Raw genomic sequence first — 20,822 nt, 5'->3', positions numbered from 1 at the left:
AATTATATAATACGTAATAATTTATTAATATTTATAATATAATTTTTATAAATTTAATTTAAATAAATAATTATATATATATTTATATTAATATTTATTAAAAATTTCTTAATAATTTTATTATTATTTTTATCGATTATAAATTATATAATATAAATATTATTATTAATTTATTTTATATTTTTTTAAATTTATTAAATATTTTATTATTTATTTAAATAAGTTTAAAAATAAAAAATAAAACAATTTTATTTTTATTTTTATATTTTACGTAATTATTATTTTAATCGTTTAATATTATTTTAAATTATATTAATTTTATTTTTTCTTTTTAAAATATATATATAATATAATTTATATTTATTAAACAATATAAATTAAATTTATTATTTATTAATTAACTTTTATTATTAACATTAATAAATTTTTATTTAAATTAATTTATATTAAAAGTTTATTTTATAAATTTTTACGATAATAATAATAATATTATTATTAAAAGTATTATTAACGATAATTTTATTACCAATATTATTAAATTATTTTTAAATCCGTTAATTTAAATTTTTATATTTTTTATAAATTATTATATAATATTTATTACATTTATTAATATATTTATTTTATTATTAAATAATTTATTTTATTAAATTATTTATATTTTAATTATATTAATTATATTATATAATTTATTATTAATTTTATTTATTTTTTAATAAACGTTATTTATATTTAATTTATAATCGATTTAATTATTTATTTAAAAATTATTACTTTTAACATTTTATTTATTATTAAATTTTTTAAGATTTAATATTATAATTATTTTAATTAATATATTAAAATATTACGTTATTTTATTTATTATTTTTATTATTAATAATTTATTTATAAAAATAATTATTTATATTTTTTAATATTTTAATATAAAAATTTATAATATATTATTATTATAATAATATATATCGGGATAAATTTTATAATATTAATTAATTTATTAAATAAAAAGAAAGGAATTTATTTAAGAAATTATTTATAATTTTATATACATTCTTTACTTGTGGACCTATGGGTCTTTACGAATAGTGGTCCGTGCCCAGTGGTGACGGATCCACAAGCCTAGAGCTTGCCAGGTATGTATTGGCCTTGTATGAGTCTTGCGTAACCATTGCTGCTGGAATGCACGCATATACATGTGCAGTACAAGATTGGCTGCGTAATGCGGGTAATCTATCGGTAAGTGCCGCATCTCCCCACGACGCCTAAGTTGAATGCCGATAATCTGATTGGCCAGTAACGTGCCTCTCTGCGCAAATCTTTGATGTATCGAGGTACCTAATCTCCGACATACCCGAGCTCAATATATTTATTGCTTTCATGGTCCTGGATTCTTATGTTAGTTATGAGGTCGCAAAGTGAGTTTTACGCGGTGGTTTTACACTCGCAACTCTTTTTATAGATTCCTAAGAAGGCTTTGATAATTATCTTAAACGCCAATACGGCTTTGTCACACCAGATTTGTGTATTACGATAAATAGGCGCTATTCATATAACAAGGAACAATCTCCAAAACTATTAGCTTCCCCTAGTTAAAAGGAATAAAACTCCCACTCGCGATATTCCTCCAAAAGCACACAAGTACAACGCTCCAAGGTATTATCATCGCTTATATTTAAGGTAACCAAATTCCAAACCAATGTACAAAAATTTATCGCATATACATCCTCCCTACGGAGCTTCGTTTCTCTTCATATCTAGGCAGATGCACATTGCGACAACGATAGCCATGTCGACGTTCGGCGCGATAGTGACGTTATAAGTCTGTTGATCGGCCAGGAACTCCCGCGCATTCCAGCGATCACGGTAAACGGACGCGACGGTTTGGCCGGTGGCCTCATCCGTGATATCGGCCGTCGTATCAGTCCAGTCGCCCTTCATCACTAGTTCTTCCTGCTGACCAGACGCAGAAGTGAATGTACCAATAAACTTAGAACCGGCCACTATAATTTCTCGTGTTAGTCGCCCAATGTCATCCTATGTAGTACTAGACAGGGATGGCGTCAGAAAGGCAAACTTACACCTAAATTTACTCTTCACTTCGAAGATCTCCTCGCCATTAGAATTCTCGGCGTAGTAGGTCGTGTGTATGCTCAAGTGCCTCTTGCGGATGCTGAACAGAAAGTTGCCGCTTATGTCTGTGACATTCATGCGGCTGGACAACGAAAGGGATTCGCCATTTACTTTGAAGATGGGCTGACCGTTAGGGAGGCTGATGTCGAAGCTATTCCCCGACAGCGACAGGCATTTTTCTTTCAGAACTAAGGTTTCGGATTGCCTTGCAAAAAATTGCGGAAATATGCCTGTCTGTCGAGGAAAGGGAGGTAGTTGCGGTGGGTTTCCCATTCTAAGTTTGGTTGGAAAGTTGATGATGAAGTTCGAGTTGATGGGATTGGAATAGACTGGCTAGGCCCGGATCGAGAACAAAGAAGATGAATCTAAGAAGGGTTGGAATTTTAGACTATTATCATAAAATACGTCCATTGGAGGTATACAAGCTTTTATATCCTTAGTAAGGTGGCAGGACAGCTAATAATTTCTTGACTTCTAATACGCCGTATAAGTCCTAGACGATGATCCATGGTCAATCGCCTATTATGTATGATAGTTATGAGCTATGTACCTACGTCAATCCACCAATTGGTAGTTTGAATTAGTACCACAGCCCTTGTCGATCCGCTGCACAGCTGGGCTGCCTGCTAAGCTGTCCCACTTTCATAGAAACGCATCTGAGCTCAGCAAGGCGGTTGGGATCAACGTGCTAATGATCTTTTTTCCGCTAGAAATTTCCTTATTAGGTAGCTCTCTATGGCGCCTTGCATGTGTAGCTAGCTCTGGGTAGTACTATAGCTGTAAATTTCGTATTTATATTCGTACTGGTATACTGGTTAAAGTACCATACCCGCCAAGGACAAGATCTCGGTTTAATCAAGTTATAGTGGGTGTATTGTACGACGGTATACGTCAATATTATGCGTATCTTATGCATAAATTCATTTGGAATTCAGTGTCACTAAATGAGGGCTCCAATGTCATTAAATCACCACCCCAGGGCTGATTAATGTCGGGTAAGAGATCAGCATAGAACATATCAAATCCTTCTCCGAATAAATCATCCGTAAAGGGGGGTTTCGGCCCAGACGTGTTATCACCCGGCTGATTGGGTTCGTCAGAGGTCCTGTGAAGACATCCTGCTTTGAGCAAAGAGAAGGATTTACTTACGGAGAGATCTGACCAATCAAGGCTCTGATCGCCGTTGAAAGGAATCCCAATGGATATTACCTAACCTGTAACTAACGTCTCCAAGACGTTGGCATCCAGTGGTAACTTTGTGCCCCTCACTCACATCCCAGTTATACGCGGCCATGAAACAAACAAGTCGAAAGGCCCTTCCGAGCTTGAGCTTGAGCCACGGCATTGGATCCTCCAGGAGCCGTAGAGCTATTATCGCGGCTGTTTTATTCTTCAATGCGGCATGTCTATTACGCCTATGGACATTCCAAAGCTTGAAATCCGGACCGGATATAGCTCAGGTGCAAAGATGCGCCATCGATAATCTCCAAGCCGACTTATCTTTTCTCGACGGAGCATCCCCAATCAGCAAACTCGAGTTCATAGAAAGACGAGATCGTCTCGCACGAGCTCTAGTCGCATCTAATGTCGGTGCTTTTGTTCTCGAGCCAGGTTATACTTTCCAGTGAGACTTTGCGAATCCTAAAAAGACATCTTACCCACAGTTACCTATTCACATGTTTTAACCCGACCTAGCATTAACGGCCTACTAGATACTATGGGAACACTTCACAGGGCGATTGGGAGCCCTGGGAGCCCGAAGAAAGGCCGTTCTTGATGATAATCTTACCCGTAAGCTCCGAGTCCGGGGCCGTTTCTGCCAAGACGGCTTTTCTAGCTCCACATTTTGAGGAAGGCCGAGTCCGCATGCTCGGGATACCCTCCCGAGAGCCTGAATTGGACATCGTAATTTGGGAGGAACACTGGGATCCTTACGGTACTCTTCGGCAGTCTCACTTATTTGCTGATACTGGCATGCATGGGCATGGGAGGAAACCTAGACTCATGATAGATGAGGAGTTGCGGGATTTTATTGCTCGCGGACTTGCAAATGCTGGATTCGAGACGTTCGGATTGAGCGCAGAAGTCGAATTGGTGAGGCAGCTAAAAAGCCCCGCCGAAGTAGAATTGCTTCGCGCTGTTAACACCGGGACTGTGACGGCCGTAAGGGCGATGCGTCCATGCCTCGTGGCGGGTTTGACTGAAGACGAAGTGCGAAATATTCTTGATGCAGCGCTGCTCTCGGTGGGTTTTACTCTTTTCTTCAACATAGTTCTCTTCGAGGAAGATGGAGCCTTGCCTCACGGCGGCTTTGTCGTTGGCAAAAAGAAATTAAACTATGAGACAATGGTCGTGATCGATGTCGGGTAAGCACACCGCACTTGAAAAATTCTTGACGTACCCTCTAAACTACTTCTAGGGCCCATTACTTGGGATACTCTTCCGATATTTGCCGCAGCTTTTTCATAGACTCGACGACGGAGAGGGGCAAAACATACTCCAGTTTAATTGCATCTCTTTTTATGACGCCGGACCTGCTGCCCAGGTCCATCCAAGTCCCTAGAGGAGACTCTAAGCTGCATGCAGAAAAGTTGAAAGTATGGGATATTGTACTGGAGGCCCAGACGGCTGCAGCTAAGGAGTTCAAAGCGAATAGTACCGCAGCGAGTGTCGACCTTGCTGCCCGTAAGATTATTGAAAAAGCAGGATACGGTCGTGCCTTTACGCACCGACTTGGTCACGGAATTGGGATCAAGGGTATGTACTTCTCAAATTTACTCCATCTGACAGTTCAGAGTTTTAATATCATTCACTTGATTCTCCCTAGCCCACGAGTCACCATACTTGAATAAGTGGAATACAAGAAGTATCCTCCAACCTGGGATGACTTTTACAAACGAACCTGGGATATATCTGGAAGGTAAATTTGGTGTTCGTCACGAAGATATATATCTTGTAAAAGAAGATGATGATGCCGAGCTATTAACGGGGCGAAGAGCTATGGGTCCCTATGACCCTTGAGAAGCATGATATGGTGAAGGCCCTTAAATCCGGAGTTTTGCTTGTTACAAACAGGACTAGGTATCATTGATCTCATTACTGGAGAGTTCTAACCCCCTTCCGGGCTTGGCCACATTATTGCCTGAGAAAAGTGCCCAGCAGAGGCAGAAACTCATTCACAGGCCCGATAGATGAGGAATTATTGAGTCGGTCGAGAAAAACATTCATTGTATTCATGCGTCATCTGAATTACCTCAAGTACCTAACCTAGGTAGGTACCTCTCACATGGGTTACCTACTTCACAAATTTGACAGAATTAAACCGGCGTGATTATATTTCTCTGCGATTGGAGCTCTTCCGACTATTTCTAGTGATGTTTTCAACCTCTGTGAATAGGAAAGCCTTAAAGTTAATAGGATGATATTGAAACAAACACTCATGGTGGAGTGTGTATATTCACTACCAGCCATATATGGTTACCTAAGTACTAGATCTAACTCATTGCCTATCCATTCACAATAAACTTCTCAGCTTATGACTGCGATGGGAAGACCCTTAAAGCCATCAGCGTGAATTCAATTCATTGACCAGCTCTGGAAATGATATCTATATAAAGCCAGCCCCGAAGGCCTCCCATTTTCTGTTCCGTTTCCTTCAGCAGTAAATCAATCATCTTACAGAACAACACAACTCTTCATTGCCATACCTATATCATCTTACAGAACAACACAACTCTTCATTGACATACCTATATCACACAGCAGAAATGTCGCAGGGGCCGCGGGTTTCGATGGTAGAACTTGGTCTTAAATACATGCAGGAATGCAATCGAATCGAGCCCTGGGCTCGCAGAATTGACGTCGAGCATGAGCAACTCTCCGATAAAAAAAAAGAGGCGATCGACAAGGCCCTCGAGTTGATTTATGAAGCGGGCAGCTCAGTCCGTATAGCAGCTCTCCAGGCCCCCGATAATGCTACCCTCACCGGCGGTCAAGCGAGGTTGGACGAGATTGAAAATCTTTTGAGAGCCGTGCTGCAGAGAAACGATGTCTTGAACGCACAAGGGCGGAACTAATAGGGGTTGAGGAATAGTTGGCCCTTAGCGGCATGGGGCAGTGGCTGGATTATTTAGTCACCTTGTAGGTCGTCTGGGTCTACGCCTTGAGGGTTGCAGTGGATTTCCTGTTGTTCGAGGGTGCAGTATGCATCATTCCTGTCTAGCCATCCCAGACTGAGAGAAGCTTTGATTACCTTCATACCTCCTATGTTAGGTAGCATGCATAAGTAGCCTCGACAACTTTATAGCTTTATGCCGTACTCGTTGATTTTATTAATATTATTTATCTTTGCCAACAATCTTTTCAATCCAGGCTCTAAAGTCTTGTATATGCCCGTATCTCGACTCGCCGACACTGCATAAGCTACCTAAGGTATATGCTAACAACACAATCAATTTGGTAGATCATCAGGAACTTCATCAAACGTATTACCCCTTTGACACACTATTCGTCTGTATCGGTATCATCATCGCCACCTTCATGTATTTCGTCTTCACGTAGATTCTCACTTTCATCGCTTTTAACCTCCACAGAATTATCGTCATCATCACCTTCTTCTCCTTCCTCATCGTCCTTATCTTCATCTTCTTCATCGTCCTGTTCATCCTTCTCATCGTCGTTTGAGTAGTCTTCTACATCTTCCCCTATATTCTTAACCCTACCATCCTCTGTTTTCATTTTACGCCTCAATACCTTAGCGACTTCATCGCCACTCTCGGCTACATCAACCACACCGAGTCCACCAACCGAGTCGGGTACGGTGTATGAAATGTCTGCAAGGGCTTTGAGCTTGAATTCAGCAGGTGTATCAGTTACCATCAACTTGATAGTAATGTCCCGCCTATTTTTCATTGTCCGAACTAGCTTCTCGATTACCTTGTTTCCCCCATTTCCGTTTCCCGATAAATATGAGAGAGAATCAATCATGATAAAGACCGTATCATTTTCCGGCAGTGCGAATAGAAGCGAATTCAATGCTGAAAGCTCCTCCTTTAAACTTTTCCCGACTTTGGGCAAAGACTTCTGGCTCCGAAGTAGTGAAAGATCCACCGAGGGACGGTGATCAGATATGAATCGAATTAGTTGAATACTGAGGTCCCTTGCTAGGGCGACTGGACCTGACTTTTCATCTTCCAGAGGATGTTCATTGTTTCTATGCTTACAAAAAAATGCGAGCACTGGAAACTGGGTTGTGCTGATAAGTGCTGTTGCAAGCATTGCACTGCTGAAGGAAAGGGGGTTGTTCAGCGCAGCCGAAGGCGTCGGGAGGTTAACCTCGAAGATGCTCGATTGATCCTTTCCGAACCAGTCATCAAGTTCCTTTGATTCTAGAATTGATTGGCACATATTCTTCTCATCGGCATCGAGTAACCATATGTGTTCGAGGCAGTCCTTTATGTCTATCATTGGATCATTAGTGTGGGCCGCCAGCTTTTTGAACAATCTCAGCGCAATAAGTTTATTGCCCTGTTGGTATGAACGCATTCGTTCTGCTTGGAGAAGTTGTAGTTCGTTGAGATCAACTACCGTAGACATTGGTTAGTACTAGTACGTCTGAAATCAACACGAGTAGTGTGTGTAACTTACTCCCGCCAGTCTTGCCATTGAAAACCGGATTGCTTGTACAGAGCTGATATAGAGTGTTTTTAAAAAGTAATAGGAGTGTCTGATAATTGTTCTCTGATGTTTTGGCGACCATATTTTCTAGAAACCTCTGGCCATTTTCCACGACTGTCATAATATCTGCCCACAGTGTCCTTTGTCAGTTATATGTCTTTTATGTAGGTAATGGAAGATATTCGCATAATTACCTGTGCTTAGTTTCTCAAGGCCCTTCTCAACAAATGCTATGCCAAGCTTAAGATCACCGTTACCTCTTTCAATCCTACCTAGTCTTTCTTGGTCACAGATAGATACTTCGTTTTGGAAGCATTGTACTTCTCTTTCAAGGTTGGCCAAAGCGTCGGCTACGGTTAAATTATCTCCTTGATCACCCTTGACTTCATTCCCTTCCGTTGACCTCTTATTTCGATAGGGCAAAGACCGGAGATTCTGAGTTATCTTACCGGCCCTTTGAGTCAGTCGAACTATGATTGATCAGTAAACGACATCGTTTTGTCAACGAAACTTAATAGGTCAAACCTTTCCATGACCTAGTGATAGTGTCTACGATACGCTCCATAACCGTAAATACGGCAACCATGACGTTGTCTGCACATGAATGAAGTTGGTAAGAATATTGGTGTATTGCCGACAAGCGCTGGATGGTGTTCAGCTTCCCAGGAATCTCCGCTAAGAAATTTTGGATCTCTTCACGCTGTTCGGCATGCTTCTCGACAGCCTATAAGAGGAATATACCTTACAGGTAAGCATCATATGCAATAAATGTTTACGTAGGCCCATAGGAAATCATATCATACCGCAAGAATCAAGGCAAACCCTCCTGATAAGATTGAGCCGTATATATCGTCGGGGATCATATCAAGGATGCCTTCGAAAACATCCCTATTGTCTTCCAGTTTGTGGTAGCATCTCCGGATGAAGTTCTTGCACGATCTAGTTTTAGTGGAATTGTTGCGGCTTTCTCCAATCTTGTCGATAATTCCGAGTACGTATTCAAAGGTAAATTCGTGCGTTTCGCTAGGATCCTTTATGACAATGTTGAGCTCAGACTCTATTTTCCTATCTCTGAGGATAGAAACGAAATTTTTTAGGGTCCGAAGGAAGTTCCTTTTGCTTTCTAGAGATCTTTCATAATATTTCGATCGGCTATATTGAGGATTCTGTTAATAAGTAGAACCAGAACTCGGCAACAAAAGATGACTAAAAGGCTTACTCGAATATAACCCCCTTCGGAGCAAACCTGTCGATTTCAGGTATAAATTCCGAAGCATTTCGAGAATCTTTGAGCTCGTCGTAGGAATCCTCCGGCTGGAATAGTGCTTCTATACCTGGTTCTCTTTCTACAAACTCAGCAGCAGAGTTCGTGAGAATCTTTCGCCGAAAGACAACTGGATTCTGAGGCTCCATTACGCCAATGATTGAACTAAATACCTTCACAATTGGATTCTTGATGATGCGAAGGAGATAGGACGAGAAAAACGATAGAGCCGCATAGGGCCGATATAACAACCTAATGTCCTAAAGGAAACCCAATATTGAAGGGATAGATAGGCTTGGGTTTGTGATAGTTGCTTTCAGCTTAGATACCCCTTACCTTATCCAATACCTCTTATAATCTTATTGGTATCTACAAGGACGTAAGATAGGGAATTTAGAGTACATATGAGGTGGCGATCGTGTCAAGATTCTAGATGAGATATCAGCAACAAAGCATTTGTTTGGTATATGCGAGCCGTAAACTCGTTAGATTAGGTAGGTAGTTTAGGGTTCCTTGCGGAGCAACCAAATTGGTTCCATACCGTTTGGTTCCACCTTGTGACAGATCAGAACGGAAAGACTGGAAGCTGCAGCGTTGCAGTGCTACAATGGGACATAACATGTTTAACATTTGACTCCTCATGTAACGGGGTCTTAATTCTCATTGGGTTATTATAAAATGAGTGTATCAATAGTCAACGCCGTACAGCAGTTCGAAACGGCTATGGCTGCAGGCTACGGCCTGGTGCTTAGAACCCTCTTCAATCTCTATTATGCTTGGTACATGTCCTCGGCTCTGGTGTTACTGTTTCACTTGACACTCGAGGCTTATCCACTTCAAACTCCGATTGGAATTCGTACGAAATTCCGAGGAGATATTACATTCGTGAGGCTCTTCGGCATATTGGATAGCGTAAAAGCAGCAACAGATATATGGTATCCTCGTTAATGAAATGCCATATTGGACTTGGTTAAAATACTACACTATCAGCTGTTCGCAATTCAGTATATCTTTCTAGATACCCACCTAATCACCCATGGCACGTAGCCTCTATCCGGCGAGGTAATAGACCTTCTTTTTTAGCCTTCCTCCTCCACTACTAGTTTAGCTGTCCAAATCCGCTAACAAGTGGCCTCAAGACATGGACCCTATCGAAGATGAAAAAGGTATACTTTACCACTGTACTTATATGTTATATGAGCAAATATAAATTTCAGGTTCTAACTAAGCCTAACTTAGGGTCGGCGACGCCCAACAGGGATGGAAAAAAATTGGATATTGCGGATAACCTAGACTCCGATTCCGAATCGGCATCAGATTCAGATCTACGCCCTGTCTTCGACCCCGATGATAATAGAGTACGTAGAGTTGCGGATTTATACAATTCACGAATCCTCTTTAGAGCTTACACAGAGAAACTCAAAGCAAAATCCTCGATAAAGGCACGCCAGAATCAGGGCCCAAATTTGGTGAAAGGTTTAGTAGACTATATGAGAGTCCTGGAAGACCGAATTGATCAACTAGAGACTGGGCAAGAAAGCAGAGCCAGTGCGAATAAGAAAGGAAATTCCGCATCACAGGGCTCGAATGTGAATAACGCTGTTGAAGTTACCGTCAAATTCTTTAATTCAAGACTGTACCTCGAAGATGACGGCAGCTTTATAGGCGTGCACTCTGGAACAGAAGAGGGTACTTTCATGTGCGACCACGACACTCAGCATCTTGTCCGAGCCCTTTACATGAAGACTAGATATGATGGGGAAAACCCCACGAAACGGGCAGATTCCAATGCCCCCGATCCAGACGAAATCGACATACTTACATTTGGTATCTCATCCGAAGCGGTCACCACTTTCCTCCGAAAACTGTTAAACGTCAATACAGATAGCGACAGTCACTTGATCCGGTTCAACAAGCCCTTCCGGCCCCTAATCCAGAATATTGACCGCATCAGTGCCAAGCTTGAAGAATTAGAAAGTCGCTATGGGTAAGCCAGCATCCTGCTTATGACTTCTTATTTACTAATGGTCATTCATAGACAAGTGGTTATCGACAATGTTGAAAGCTTACAGAAAGCTCAGAAGTCGTCTTCTGAAGCACCTAATACAGAGGTAAACCGTGAGGAAACAAAGGCTCTTCCATTTGCACCCCATAGCACCGATGAAGATTCCGTCTCTCAGCAATTTGATCTACCTGAAGCTCTTCCTCACTTCCAAGTCTTCTTAAAGTTTTTATATGAGTATCTTGGCAAGCAAATTCGACTGTACAAAAGTTTACGTCAAGGGATGGAACAATATGTAGCATTTGAGAACCTCTGGATGCTATTTGATCCAAATGAAACTATTTACTGTCCACTTCGGGAAGCAGGGATGGAGACGTATCGGGATATAGACGGTACTACCTATACTCCGGTCCGAAGGTACACACCTCAGGCTTACCGGGTGGTGGCCACATTCGGAGGCATGTCAATCACGAGGAATATACCTCGACCTCCCCGGTCTAAAGAGCTAAACAACTCTCTATATTTTACATCCTCCAACAAACCCCCTCTGGAGGTAGAGACTAAGTTAGAGGCCGGAGACATTACCGAAGCACTGACAAATACTCAGATTTTGAGGAAGGTCAGAAACAGCTACACCGAGTTCTATGTATATTGTTTCTACGTCGATTTTGATGGAACCAAATACGGTATTGTTCGGGATATTTTCGTCTTCAAACCATACGAGCGGTGCATGGAGATTCGTAATCTCCAAGCATATCCGGCCCGGTATATGGCGCGAGACCGTCTCCATGAGCGTGGTAACAGCTTTCTCAACGTCACCAATACGGCTCATCTCCAGTACCAAGGATCGATCGTTGGGCCAACTCGAGAAGAAGTGAGTCTCTATATATGACCCAAATCGTATTACTGCTAACTTAACATGACGTGTCGTAGATTAATAGCCCCGTCATAATAGATACCAAACTAGCTTTTGAAGGTGGACCTGAGACGAAAAAGGCTTATATTGATGTTCCGAAATTCCCATCTCCTCTACCCCTTATCTTAACTATTTCCACGAAGGCGGAATCTAGCTATGGCATTATTAGCTTTTCAACGTGTTCTCATAAATGGTGCTATAGTAGATTTTGTATGAAAGATGTGTATATCGAGTCCCGGATCGGACAGATATACGAGATTGAGTCAGAAATCAAGGTTTCACTCGAAGAGTACGAGGGTGAAAAACAACGAGGCGAAGAAGGTAAAAAGGAGTTCAGGAAAATTATGAAAGAAAAGGACATTATCAGGTTGTTGCCGGGGGCAATTCCGGGATTCGCTCTTAGAAACAGAAAATGGGGTAAGTGGAATTTTAATATACTAAGCTCGATGATGTTATTAATATCATATTTTTCATAGTCCTCCTTGACCTCAGACGACTCAAACCGGTAGAGCAGAATGATGAATGGGACAATCTTGTCCTCCCCGAAGGTCATCGAGAGATGGTAATAACCCCCCCATCAAGTTCATTCTCCTATTTATTCAACCATGAATGCACATTCATGGTGATCCTATGAGGACTTACATACTGGAACATCATAAAGTTCTTACCATATACTAGATGGTTCCAGAAAGTATCTGCTAACAGCGGCCTCAGGTTCAAGCCATGGTTGAGACGCATACACAGGAGCTCGGGTTTAACAAAGACGTTAAAATCGGGATGGATTTAGTACCAGGGAAAGGTGAGTAGTTGTACATTCACTTGGAGCTATTTATTGTTACTAAATTATCGTCATTAAAGGCAGAGGATGTATTATTCTCTTGCACGGCGTACCAGGAGTTGGAAAAACTTCCACAGCAGGTACGACAATTATACATCGCTCTAGACAACAAAGGCTAATATCAGCGCGGTATTAGAGTGCGTAGCTGCCCATACCAAGAAACCACTATACCCGATTACCTGTGGTAAGTTGCCTCCTCACCACAAACTATATAATGAATACTAAATCGGATGTTAATTAGGCGACATTGGCTATAAGCCCGAAGACGTAGAGAGAAATATGGAAAACCATTTTAAGCTAGCCCATAGATGGGGTTGTGTGCTTTTACTTGACGAAGCAGATGTATTCCTTGCTAAGCGAGATGTAAGTTAATAAACTGCGTTCCTATTTTCATGTGTGCGACTGATCGCTCATCCCAAATAGCAAAAAGATATACAGAGAAATGGTTTGGTATCCGGTGAGCCCTGAGACCCTAGATAACTCTTAATTAAACGCCGGCACTAACGTAACTAGTATTTTTACGTATCCTCGAATACTATTCCGGAATCTTGTTCTTAACAACGAATCGTGTTGGAGCCATCGACGACGCATTCCGATCGCGCTTACACTTGACTCTCTACTACCCGAGACTAACCAAGAGGCAAACCAGAAAAATATTCAAACACAACTTCCAAAGAATTGCGGACCTAAATGATTACCGCGAGAAGAATGAGCTATCTCGATTCGAATATGAAGACTGCGAAAAGAAAGTAATGACTTGGGCTGCAGAAACTTGGAAAACGCTAAGATTGAATGGTCGCCAAATCCGCAACATGTTCCAGACGGTTCTGGCCCTAGCTGAGTTTCGGGCCAAAAGAGATAGCAATCGGCCAACTAATGTCGCTGTGAAGGTCAAGTATTTCAAGATCGTCGCCAATGCCTCTGTACAATTTAACCAGTATTTGCTGGCGACTCACGGCGCGGATGAGGATACGGTGGCAAAGCGTGAATACGTGCGAGCAGTGAATTTCAGTCCCTCTTCTGACATAGGGTTCAAGGGATTGGATCAGCCCGATACCGATTCTAGCTCAGAAGCTGATAGCGACGAGGATTCAGGGGCAGACAGTAGCTCAGAATCTTCAAGCGAGTCCGATAAACCAAAGAAGAAGAAGAAGAAAGCTAGCAGAGGGAAGAAGGAAAAGAGCTCGAAAGGTAGTACCAAGAAGGGTAAGAAGAGTTCAGAGAAGACAGGGAAATCCGGGAAGAAGGATAAAAAGAAGGAGAAGGGAAATGATGACGATGATGATGATGACGACGATAGTGACACTTCTGATTGATTGTACTTCTATTGAATGCAACTTGTTGGGTTGATATTTGGAAGGTAGTAATCGATCTTTTCTTCACTTTGTCTCTGGCTTTATAACAGTTTAACCATCTATAACCCCTTAACCCCTTCGATTATACTTACCCGGTCGTGAATAGGAAGTGTGTATAATTGAAATTATTTTATGATGCATTTATGCGTATCTGATCGTGTTAACTAGTACGGAATATTTATCGTTATATCAATGTAGGTAAATCGGATAGATCTTGATAACGTCTTAAACGAGTGCAGCAAGACCTTCCGTCTTTTGCCTAGCCCCGGGGTTTGACTGGGGTCTGACTGCATATCGCCAAGGATCGTCACTCATTATCTCGGCTGCTCGGGTGGCGTGTCTGCATGTCCGGGGGGTCGAATAATACTACATTATCTCTTGTCCTGCCTAAAGCAATAATAACGACAACGGAGGCTAGATATTGCACAATGCCAAGCAGACCTCCAATTATCCTCTCAAATATGGGCGTGTCGCTCTATTTTGGATTGTGTAGGTGATTCTTGTTTTCTGGAATCCCTTCTAGAGGCGCATTTTCCATCGTTACCATGGTTCGTTGCGGTGCTGTCGCGGGCCTATTAGCCCTTGTCTCGTCGGTTGAGGCAATTCAGAGACACCCCTTGCCAATTAGCGAGCTTTCGAAGCAGGTATGTGAACATAACTTCATTCAAATACATACAAACGGATACACCATATCTTCTACCATTTATCATCAATATACCATGTAAACAACTAGATAATCACGAGACTAATTCATCCAATTGCGGCAGGTCCAAAATAGAGACGCGTACGATAGTCTCAGCGCCAGAGAGCTTGACCTTCAAACCCTTTACCCCGAATACAATCTTTCGACCCCGATTGACCATTTCCATAACGATTCCTCTTACGAGCCGCACTCCAACGGCACGTTCAATTTGCGGTACTGGTTCGATACGCAATACTACAAGCCAGGGGGTCCGGTGATTGTGCTCACGGGAGGAGAGACGGATGGAGCTGGTCGCTTACCTTTCCTACAGAAAGGCATCGTTTATCAGCTTGCGAAAGCGACGGGCGGAGTAGGGGTCATTCTCGAGCATAGGTACTATGGAAAAAGTATCCCAGTGCCGGACTTCAGCACCGAGAACCTGCGCTTCCTTACTACCGACCAGGCCCTGGCTGATACTGCTTACTTTGCTAAGAATGTCAAATTCGCCGGTTTGGAGGACGTGGATCTGAGTCCCGAGAAGACACCTTGGATAGCCTACGGCGGCAGTTATGCTGGTGCTTTTGTCGCGTTCTTGCGAGTCGTATACCCAGATGTCTATCACGGCACTATCTCGTCGTCTGGCGTTCCCCAGGCTATTTGGGATTACTGGCAATACTTCGAGGCTGCTGCTGTTTATGGGCCGCCGGCATGCGTCGAAACCACCCAAAAGCTCACACATATCGTGGACAATATACTTATTGGTAAAAAGGGCTCTGACTACGTTGGACAGCTTAAAGCAGCTTTTGGTCTACCCAATGTAACGCGCGACGGCGACTTCGCCAGTGCTATCAACGGCGGCATCTATGGGCTGCAGAGCCTAAACTGGGATCCTTCGCAGAGCAGCGACGAATTCTTCGTCTACTGCGACAAGGTCTCATCAGACGACGTGCTGTATCCTGGAACGGAAGCACGTAGGACATCTGTTGAAGAGCTGATTAAAGTCGGCGGCTACGAAGACGAGGTAGAAACCCTTGCAAACCGATTCTTGAATTACGTTGGCTACGTAAACGAAACGTCAGTTGCAAGATGTTCCGGTGATCAGGATGCGTGCTTCACTACGTACGACCCGGAATTTTACGCCCGGGATGATCTTTCCCAAACTTGGAGGTTATGGCAATACCAGGTTTGCACTCAGTAAGTCTCAAGCCACTGATTCATAATATAACCTCAAGTACTCATCAAATATTTAGATGGGGTTATCTTCAAACCGGAAGCGGTGTCCCTGAGGACCAACTCCCTCTCATCTCACGTACCATCGACGTAGACTACTCGGCTCTGATTTGCCGAGAGGCTTTCAATTTGACGAAGCCAGCCGACGTGGAGTACATCAATAGGCTCGGCGGGTTTAACATCAGTTATCCTAGACTTGCTTTCATCGATGGCGAATGGGATCCGTGGAGAGCGGCAGGTGTTCATGCCATTGGTCTTCCCGAACGACCTAACACGCTAGAAGAGCCCTATATCCTGATCGATGTAAGTTCACCATTACTTTTTCTACAACCCGTATTGACAATTTATTAGCGGGCGGTCCACCACTGGGATGAGAACGGTCTATTCCCTAACGAAACGACACCAGACCTACCGCCAGCGCCGGTTGCGGACGCCCAAAAGCAGATCGCGACATTTGTGCAACAATGGGTGCAAGAATTCACGGGTAAATACTAGCAGCAGGCGCCTGTACTTGCACTCGTCAACCACGGGAAGCTGACGGGAGTAGCAGATATTGTAACGGAGTCTGATGAACTATGACATAGCTATCAAATACAATAGCAACATGCAGTAGACCCGGTGTTATGTCGAACTTGAGCTTGTTTATTCCTGCATGATTGACAGCTTTAACTTTAAAACCACGATCGTTCGGTACACGAAGCCCCTATCATACCAAGTTGCGGTATGTAAACCGAGCGGGCACGTAGATGATTTGATAACATTTCCGGATGGCGTTAGTATGACTCAGTACATGTATTACTTCTGGATTCTAACGTCGTAATAAGTTTGCGAATATTCGTGTGGTCATGCCAGAGGACGGCTATAATCTAGACTTTTATTATAGGTATTATCAACATTTCAAATTAGAATAGACAGATATCTTCTCATAACCTGGATTCTAGGTAGAGGCGAGCTATCCGGAAGCCGAAGGATAAAGATTTTCCTCAGATCATGCAAATACTGACTTAGATAGTGTAAGAGTGATCAGATCGATGGGTCGAAGTGAGATAGATATGCCGCAATAAGGGATGGAGCCAAAGCATTCGCGATTGACTGAGACCTATTAGTCTTGGCGGGCAGGGAATATCACAGCCCCTTACATACTTCAACGCCCCTATGTAGTAGTTATTTGTAATTAATATAATTATTTTGTCTGTGCCAGCTCGCCTAGACACACAGCCCCCCGCCAACACATTTATTTGCGGATCTATCAACGCATCAAGCAGGCCTTTGCTAAGGATTTAGTTCATGTGGATTTAATTGTTTATATGCTATCGTAAACCCGTCGAATCAGTAACTCTAACTACCATGCAAAGATTTTCAAGTCCTAACAATATGTGCTCAATTCTGTTTTATGTGTGTTTAGAGGTATATACAATTGGTGTCCTCGCTAGTTCGGCTAGCCTTGTTTCCAAAGCCATTGTCTAGATACGACCGCCATGGTGTATGCTGTTGCAAATGTGTTCAAGCCTGAAGCCTCTTCGCAATACCCCTATGATATCTGAAGTAACCGTAATGCCAAGGATTATCATGAACGATAACCATTACTCCCAATAAGTATAATTCAATGAGCCTCCCCTGACCAATGCATTTCCAGTGTTGTATATGCTATTCCCGAGGTCTTTAAACGCTCGTGATGATTCTTCCGTGAGGAACACCTCCGCGCTCGTAGACAGCCATGATGTTGTTGTTTCCTCGCTTGAAGGTACCGGGCCAGTACGAGCTGTCCTCCGAGATGTGTAACGTCTGGCTGGTCCACTTGAGGTTGCCATTGTTAAGCTCCGAAGAAAAGATCATCTTGATATCGGCCTTGTTCGCCCAATCCAGCTGGTTGGTAGGCAAGTCCTCGTCGGTCATGAAGACCACAGCAAGACCTTTCCCGAGAGTAGCGATCTGCGGCGCTCCGGCGTTGTGCTGGCTGGGTCGGTAGATGACGTTTCGCCTGCCCCATGTGTTACCGTCGTCGTACGAAATCACGGTTCCGAGGTGAAAGTTCGGGCCGTCCTTGACTTCGAAGACCATGACTAGAGCATCTTGGCCGTTGGTGTCTTTGATGGCAGCAATTCCCTGCATACCATCTCGGAACTGCTGATCCGCGCCGTGTAACCTTAGGTTAACCGGTGTAGACCATGTCGCTCCACCATCGTGTGACAGAGTGCGGAATGTCTCCTGGTTGGTCTGGCTCAGCTCGCCGGAGTATGTCAACTGGAGTGCGCCGTCCTTTCCGATCCGGATAAAGGGTTCCCATAGTCCGTTGAAACCCGAAGCGTCAGCGGCATGTTCCGCAGCCTGAGCCAAGAAAACCCATGTGCGACCGCCGTCATTACTCTTACAGACGGTGATACGGAAATACTTAAGGCGGCCATTAGCATCCTTGTCGTGGTTGCGGAAGGCGGCAATGATGGTTCCGGACGGAAGTTGAATCAGGAATGCGTTATCCAAGTCCCCGGGGCCCTGGGCGATAGTGCCGATTTCTTTGAATGTTGCGCCGTCATCGTCGCTCCTGGTAACTCTAATGGTTCGTAAGCCATTGGCGGTATAAGCCGACGCCGCGAGGATGCCGCCGTCCGCGAGCCTAGTAAGGCGAGGGTACGTCCCTCCGGGTGATAGCTGGCTTTCCTTATCGCCGAGAGTGAAGGAAGCACCGATCTCGTTGAAAGTTACCCTGGTGTCTCGGTAGGTGAGGTGAAGTTTATTCCTGATCGACCTCCATGTGAAGGCCTCCCTTAGCTCACCCCTAGGTCCTACCGCCCTTGTTTCGTGAAGGGGATGAGCAGGATGGAGAGGCCTAGCTAAACCGAGGGAGATGAAGCTGAGACAGTGAAGTAGTATAAAAATGAGTGACATGTTGGCAGTTTGTCGAGACATTGCCGGTATAGCGAGGAATATGACTTGGCAGATTCTCGTTGTTGTTCCAAGGGGACCTATAAAGAAGTTGAGCGGAGGGAGAGAGCCTACTTATATAGAACGACAACAAAGACGTGCTCGTCAGTTGTACATACCTAGGTCCTAGGTAGTAAGCCTTGTCAAGTCTTGACGTACAAACACACACACACCCCCATTCACTCACACTTATCCGTTCTGTGCCTTTCCGACTGTGCCTCACATTCACTTCACAGCAACGCAGCATCACATGGCAGGTCGATGTCCATAATTTCGGGAAGGGGTGGAGGCGGATCTCTTGATCCAAGTAATAGCTTACTTGCAGAGCCTTGTGGGAGTCCTAGGGGAGTCATGGGTTTTTTGGGGGCATCGTATAATGGTCTGCCACGAATATTACGGACACGTCTGATTGGCGCGTTATGCGGTAAGGGGTGCCAAGGAGGTCGTAGTGCTTCAAACATCACGGTATAGGAAACTATAAGTTTACCGCCGGCCTATTGTCTAGCCAAGAGTCGCCGTGTAACCTGCAGTGATCTATAATACGTATATGATATTGGGGGATTTTGTGATGCTTTTAGCGGATTTAACCCGGATCCGGTTAGATATTTGGTCGAGTTTATGTTGCTGATGCTTCTTTCTCGGCCTGATCCGGTCATTCTCCTTGCTTAAATAATGGGTCGGACTGGAACATGCGTTGCTTGTTCACAGTAACTTTAATAACTTGCATAGTTAGATCTGGAGTACAGCAACTAAGCTACTTCGCCCTACTGCCGCCCTACTACCGCCTTACATAGTACCTGGGCCAAACCCCTTAAGGGAATATATAGGATCTGAAGGATTTAAAACATTAAAATTGACTAAAACGGTCGACCTTCCTCGTCAACATCAACAGAAGTTAGATAGGTAGATATATTAGACAAGTCATTTTATCTGTTAAGGCTATCTAGGTTTTCTGGTGATTATTTCTTAGGTTGGGACTATGTACTATGTAAGATTCCCCTCGACGGTCCGTACTCGTGGCGCTGCTGACGTTAGACCGACTAGAAAACAAAGTGTAAAAGTATTCGTTGTACGTGTTGCACAACATGCAGACTAAGAAAACTTGGGATAGAAACAAAGGAGAGGAACGCGGGAAACAGTGGAGCCCTACTGAAAGTTACCTAAGAAGGTACTTGGGTACGGATTCGAATGTTGGGTCCCAATTTAAGGTAGGTACAATACGTATAATTCTTAATTTAGCTTGGTTACGACAGACCAGGGGAACTGCCGGCGTCAGGTACCTGTATGTAAGTTGTATTGTACCCAGGACCTCCAGACGCACCTGCAACTCTGCGAGGAATCCGAGGGATCTGACGACTTGACTGGGTTACTTGTACCTTACCAGGTACCTTAGGTAATATGACAGTTATAATAAAAACAACGCTAGTGCATATTCCGTATACTGGATTCTATCCCATGCGACCCGCCAGGCTGGATCTGTTTGAGAATATTGGCGAAACGGGCGAAATTCGGGCGACAAAGGCGAACCGGCGCAAACGCCAACGTTGCACGACTTCTTCTCTAAATACTATCCGGAACAACTATCATTTACCTAGAGGTAACTACTATATAACTATCGCACCACATTTACGTTGTCCCACTCTCACAACAAATCCATGCCGGTCATGCCGGTCATGCCGGGCAAACTTGTTACGCTGGAGCAGTGCAACTGTGTTAGTCGGGCCATTGTTAGTAGACGCCAGTAATCTGGATCCTGCATCTGAGCCCTGTAGGTCACACTTCAGCACAGGTTCGTTAGGCTTCTTTT

General features: G+C 43.4%; 7 protein-coding genes across 7 annotated transcripts; 4 read left to right on the top strand and 3 right to left on the bottom strand.

Moving 5' to 3' along the window:
* Window positions 1–1,414: 1,414 nt before the first annotated feature.
* F5Y00DRAFT_247995 (DUF567-domain-containing protein) lies at window positions 1,415–2,680 on the bottom strand. Its single transcript, XM_048009358.1, has 2 exons — window positions 2,079–2,680; window positions 1,415–2,000 (listed from the first exon to the last, which is right to left on the bottom strand). Exons 1-2 carry the CDS (start codon window positions 2,401–2,403, stop codon window positions 1,729–1,731), a joined length of 597 nt encoding a protein of 198 aa, XP_047860748.1. The 5' UTR covers window positions 2,404–2,680; the 3' UTR covers window positions 1,415–1,728.
* A 442-nt stretch (window positions 2,681–3,122) lies between these two features.
* Window positions 3,123–5,457, top strand: F5Y00DRAFT_247992 (Creatinase/aminopeptidase). Its single transcript, XM_048009357.1, has 4 exons — window positions 3,123–3,754; window positions 3,843–4,496; window positions 4,550–4,887; window positions 4,958–5,457. Exons 1-4 carry the CDS (start codon window positions 3,423–3,425, stop codon window positions 5,149–5,151), a joined length of 1,518 nt encoding a protein of 505 aa, XP_047860747.1. The 5' UTR covers window positions 3,123–3,422; the 3' UTR covers window positions 5,152–5,457.
* A 440-nt stretch (window positions 5,458–5,897) lies between these two features.
* On the top strand, window positions 5,898–6,206 carry F5Y00DRAFT_266239 (uncharacterized protein; the record flags this gene model as incomplete). Its single annotated transcript, XM_048011915.1, has 1 exon — window positions 5,898–6,206. One exon carries the CDS (start codon window positions 5,898–5,900, stop codon window positions 6,204–6,206), a length of 309 nt encoding a protein of 102 aa, XP_047860746.1.
* Window positions 6,207–6,633: 427 nt separating this feature from the next.
* On the bottom strand, window positions 6,634–9,219 carry F5Y00DRAFT_266238 (uncharacterized protein; the record flags this gene model as incomplete). Its single annotated transcript, XM_048011914.1, has 6 exons — window positions 6,634–7,712; window positions 7,777–7,932; window positions 8,001–8,276; window positions 8,332–8,530; window positions 8,610–8,958; window positions 9,026–9,219. 6 exons carry the CDS (start codon window positions 9,217–9,219, stop codon window positions 6,634–6,636), a joined length of 2,253 nt encoding a protein of 750 aa, XP_047860745.1.
* Window positions 9,220–10,106: 887 nt separating this feature from the next.
* Window positions 10,107–14,277, top strand: F5Y00DRAFT_273573 (uncharacterized protein; the record flags this gene model as incomplete). Its single annotated transcript, XM_048013205.1, has 10 exons — window positions 10,107–10,132; window positions 10,428–11,057; window positions 11,109–11,946; window positions 12,006–12,405; window positions 12,465–12,550; window positions 12,703–12,787; window positions 12,847–12,906; window positions 13,068–13,189; window positions 13,250–13,283; window positions 13,340–14,277. 10 exons carry the CDS (start codon window positions 10,107–10,109, stop codon window positions 14,140–14,142), a joined length of 3,084 nt encoding a protein of 1,027 aa, XP_047860744.1. The 3' UTR covers window positions 14,143–14,277.
* Window positions 14,278–14,557: 280 nt separating this feature from the next.
* F5Y00DRAFT_247987 (peptidase S28) lies at window positions 14,558–17,220 on the top strand. The gene is made up of 4 exons (XM_048009356.1): window positions 14,558–14,825; window positions 14,949–16,057; window positions 16,114–16,396; window positions 16,445–17,220. The coding sequence occupies exons 1-4, from the start codon at window positions 14,727–14,729 to the stop codon at window positions 16,586–16,588; spliced, it is 1,635 nt and encodes a 544-aa protein (XP_047860743.1). The 5' UTR covers window positions 14,558–14,726; the 3' UTR covers window positions 16,589–17,220.
* A 239-nt stretch (window positions 17,221–17,459) lies between these two features.
* F5Y00DRAFT_247984 (glycoside hydrolase family 93 protein) lies at window positions 17,460–19,503 on the bottom strand. The gene is made up of 2 exons (XM_048009355.1): window positions 19,135–19,503; window positions 17,460–19,056 (listed from the first exon to the last, which is right to left on the bottom strand). Exon 2 carries the CDS (start codon window positions 18,998–19,000, stop codon window positions 17,756–17,758), a length of 1,245 nt encoding a protein of 414 aa, XP_047860742.1. The 5' UTR covers window positions 19,001–19,056; window positions 19,135–19,503; the 3' UTR covers window positions 17,460–17,755.
* Between the last annotated feature and the right edge of the window lie 1,319 nt (window positions 19,504–20,822).

Source organism: Daldinia vernicosa, assembly GCF_022497035.1.
Source record: "Daldinia vernicosa strain CBS 139.73 unplaced genomic scaffold F5Y00scaffold_67, whole genome shotgun sequence".
Lineage (NCBI taxonomy): Eukaryota > Fungi > Ascomycota > Sordariomycetes > Xylariales > Hypoxylaceae > Daldinia > Daldinia vernicosa.
This window is presented reverse-complemented; position numbering and strand designations above follow the sequence as displayed.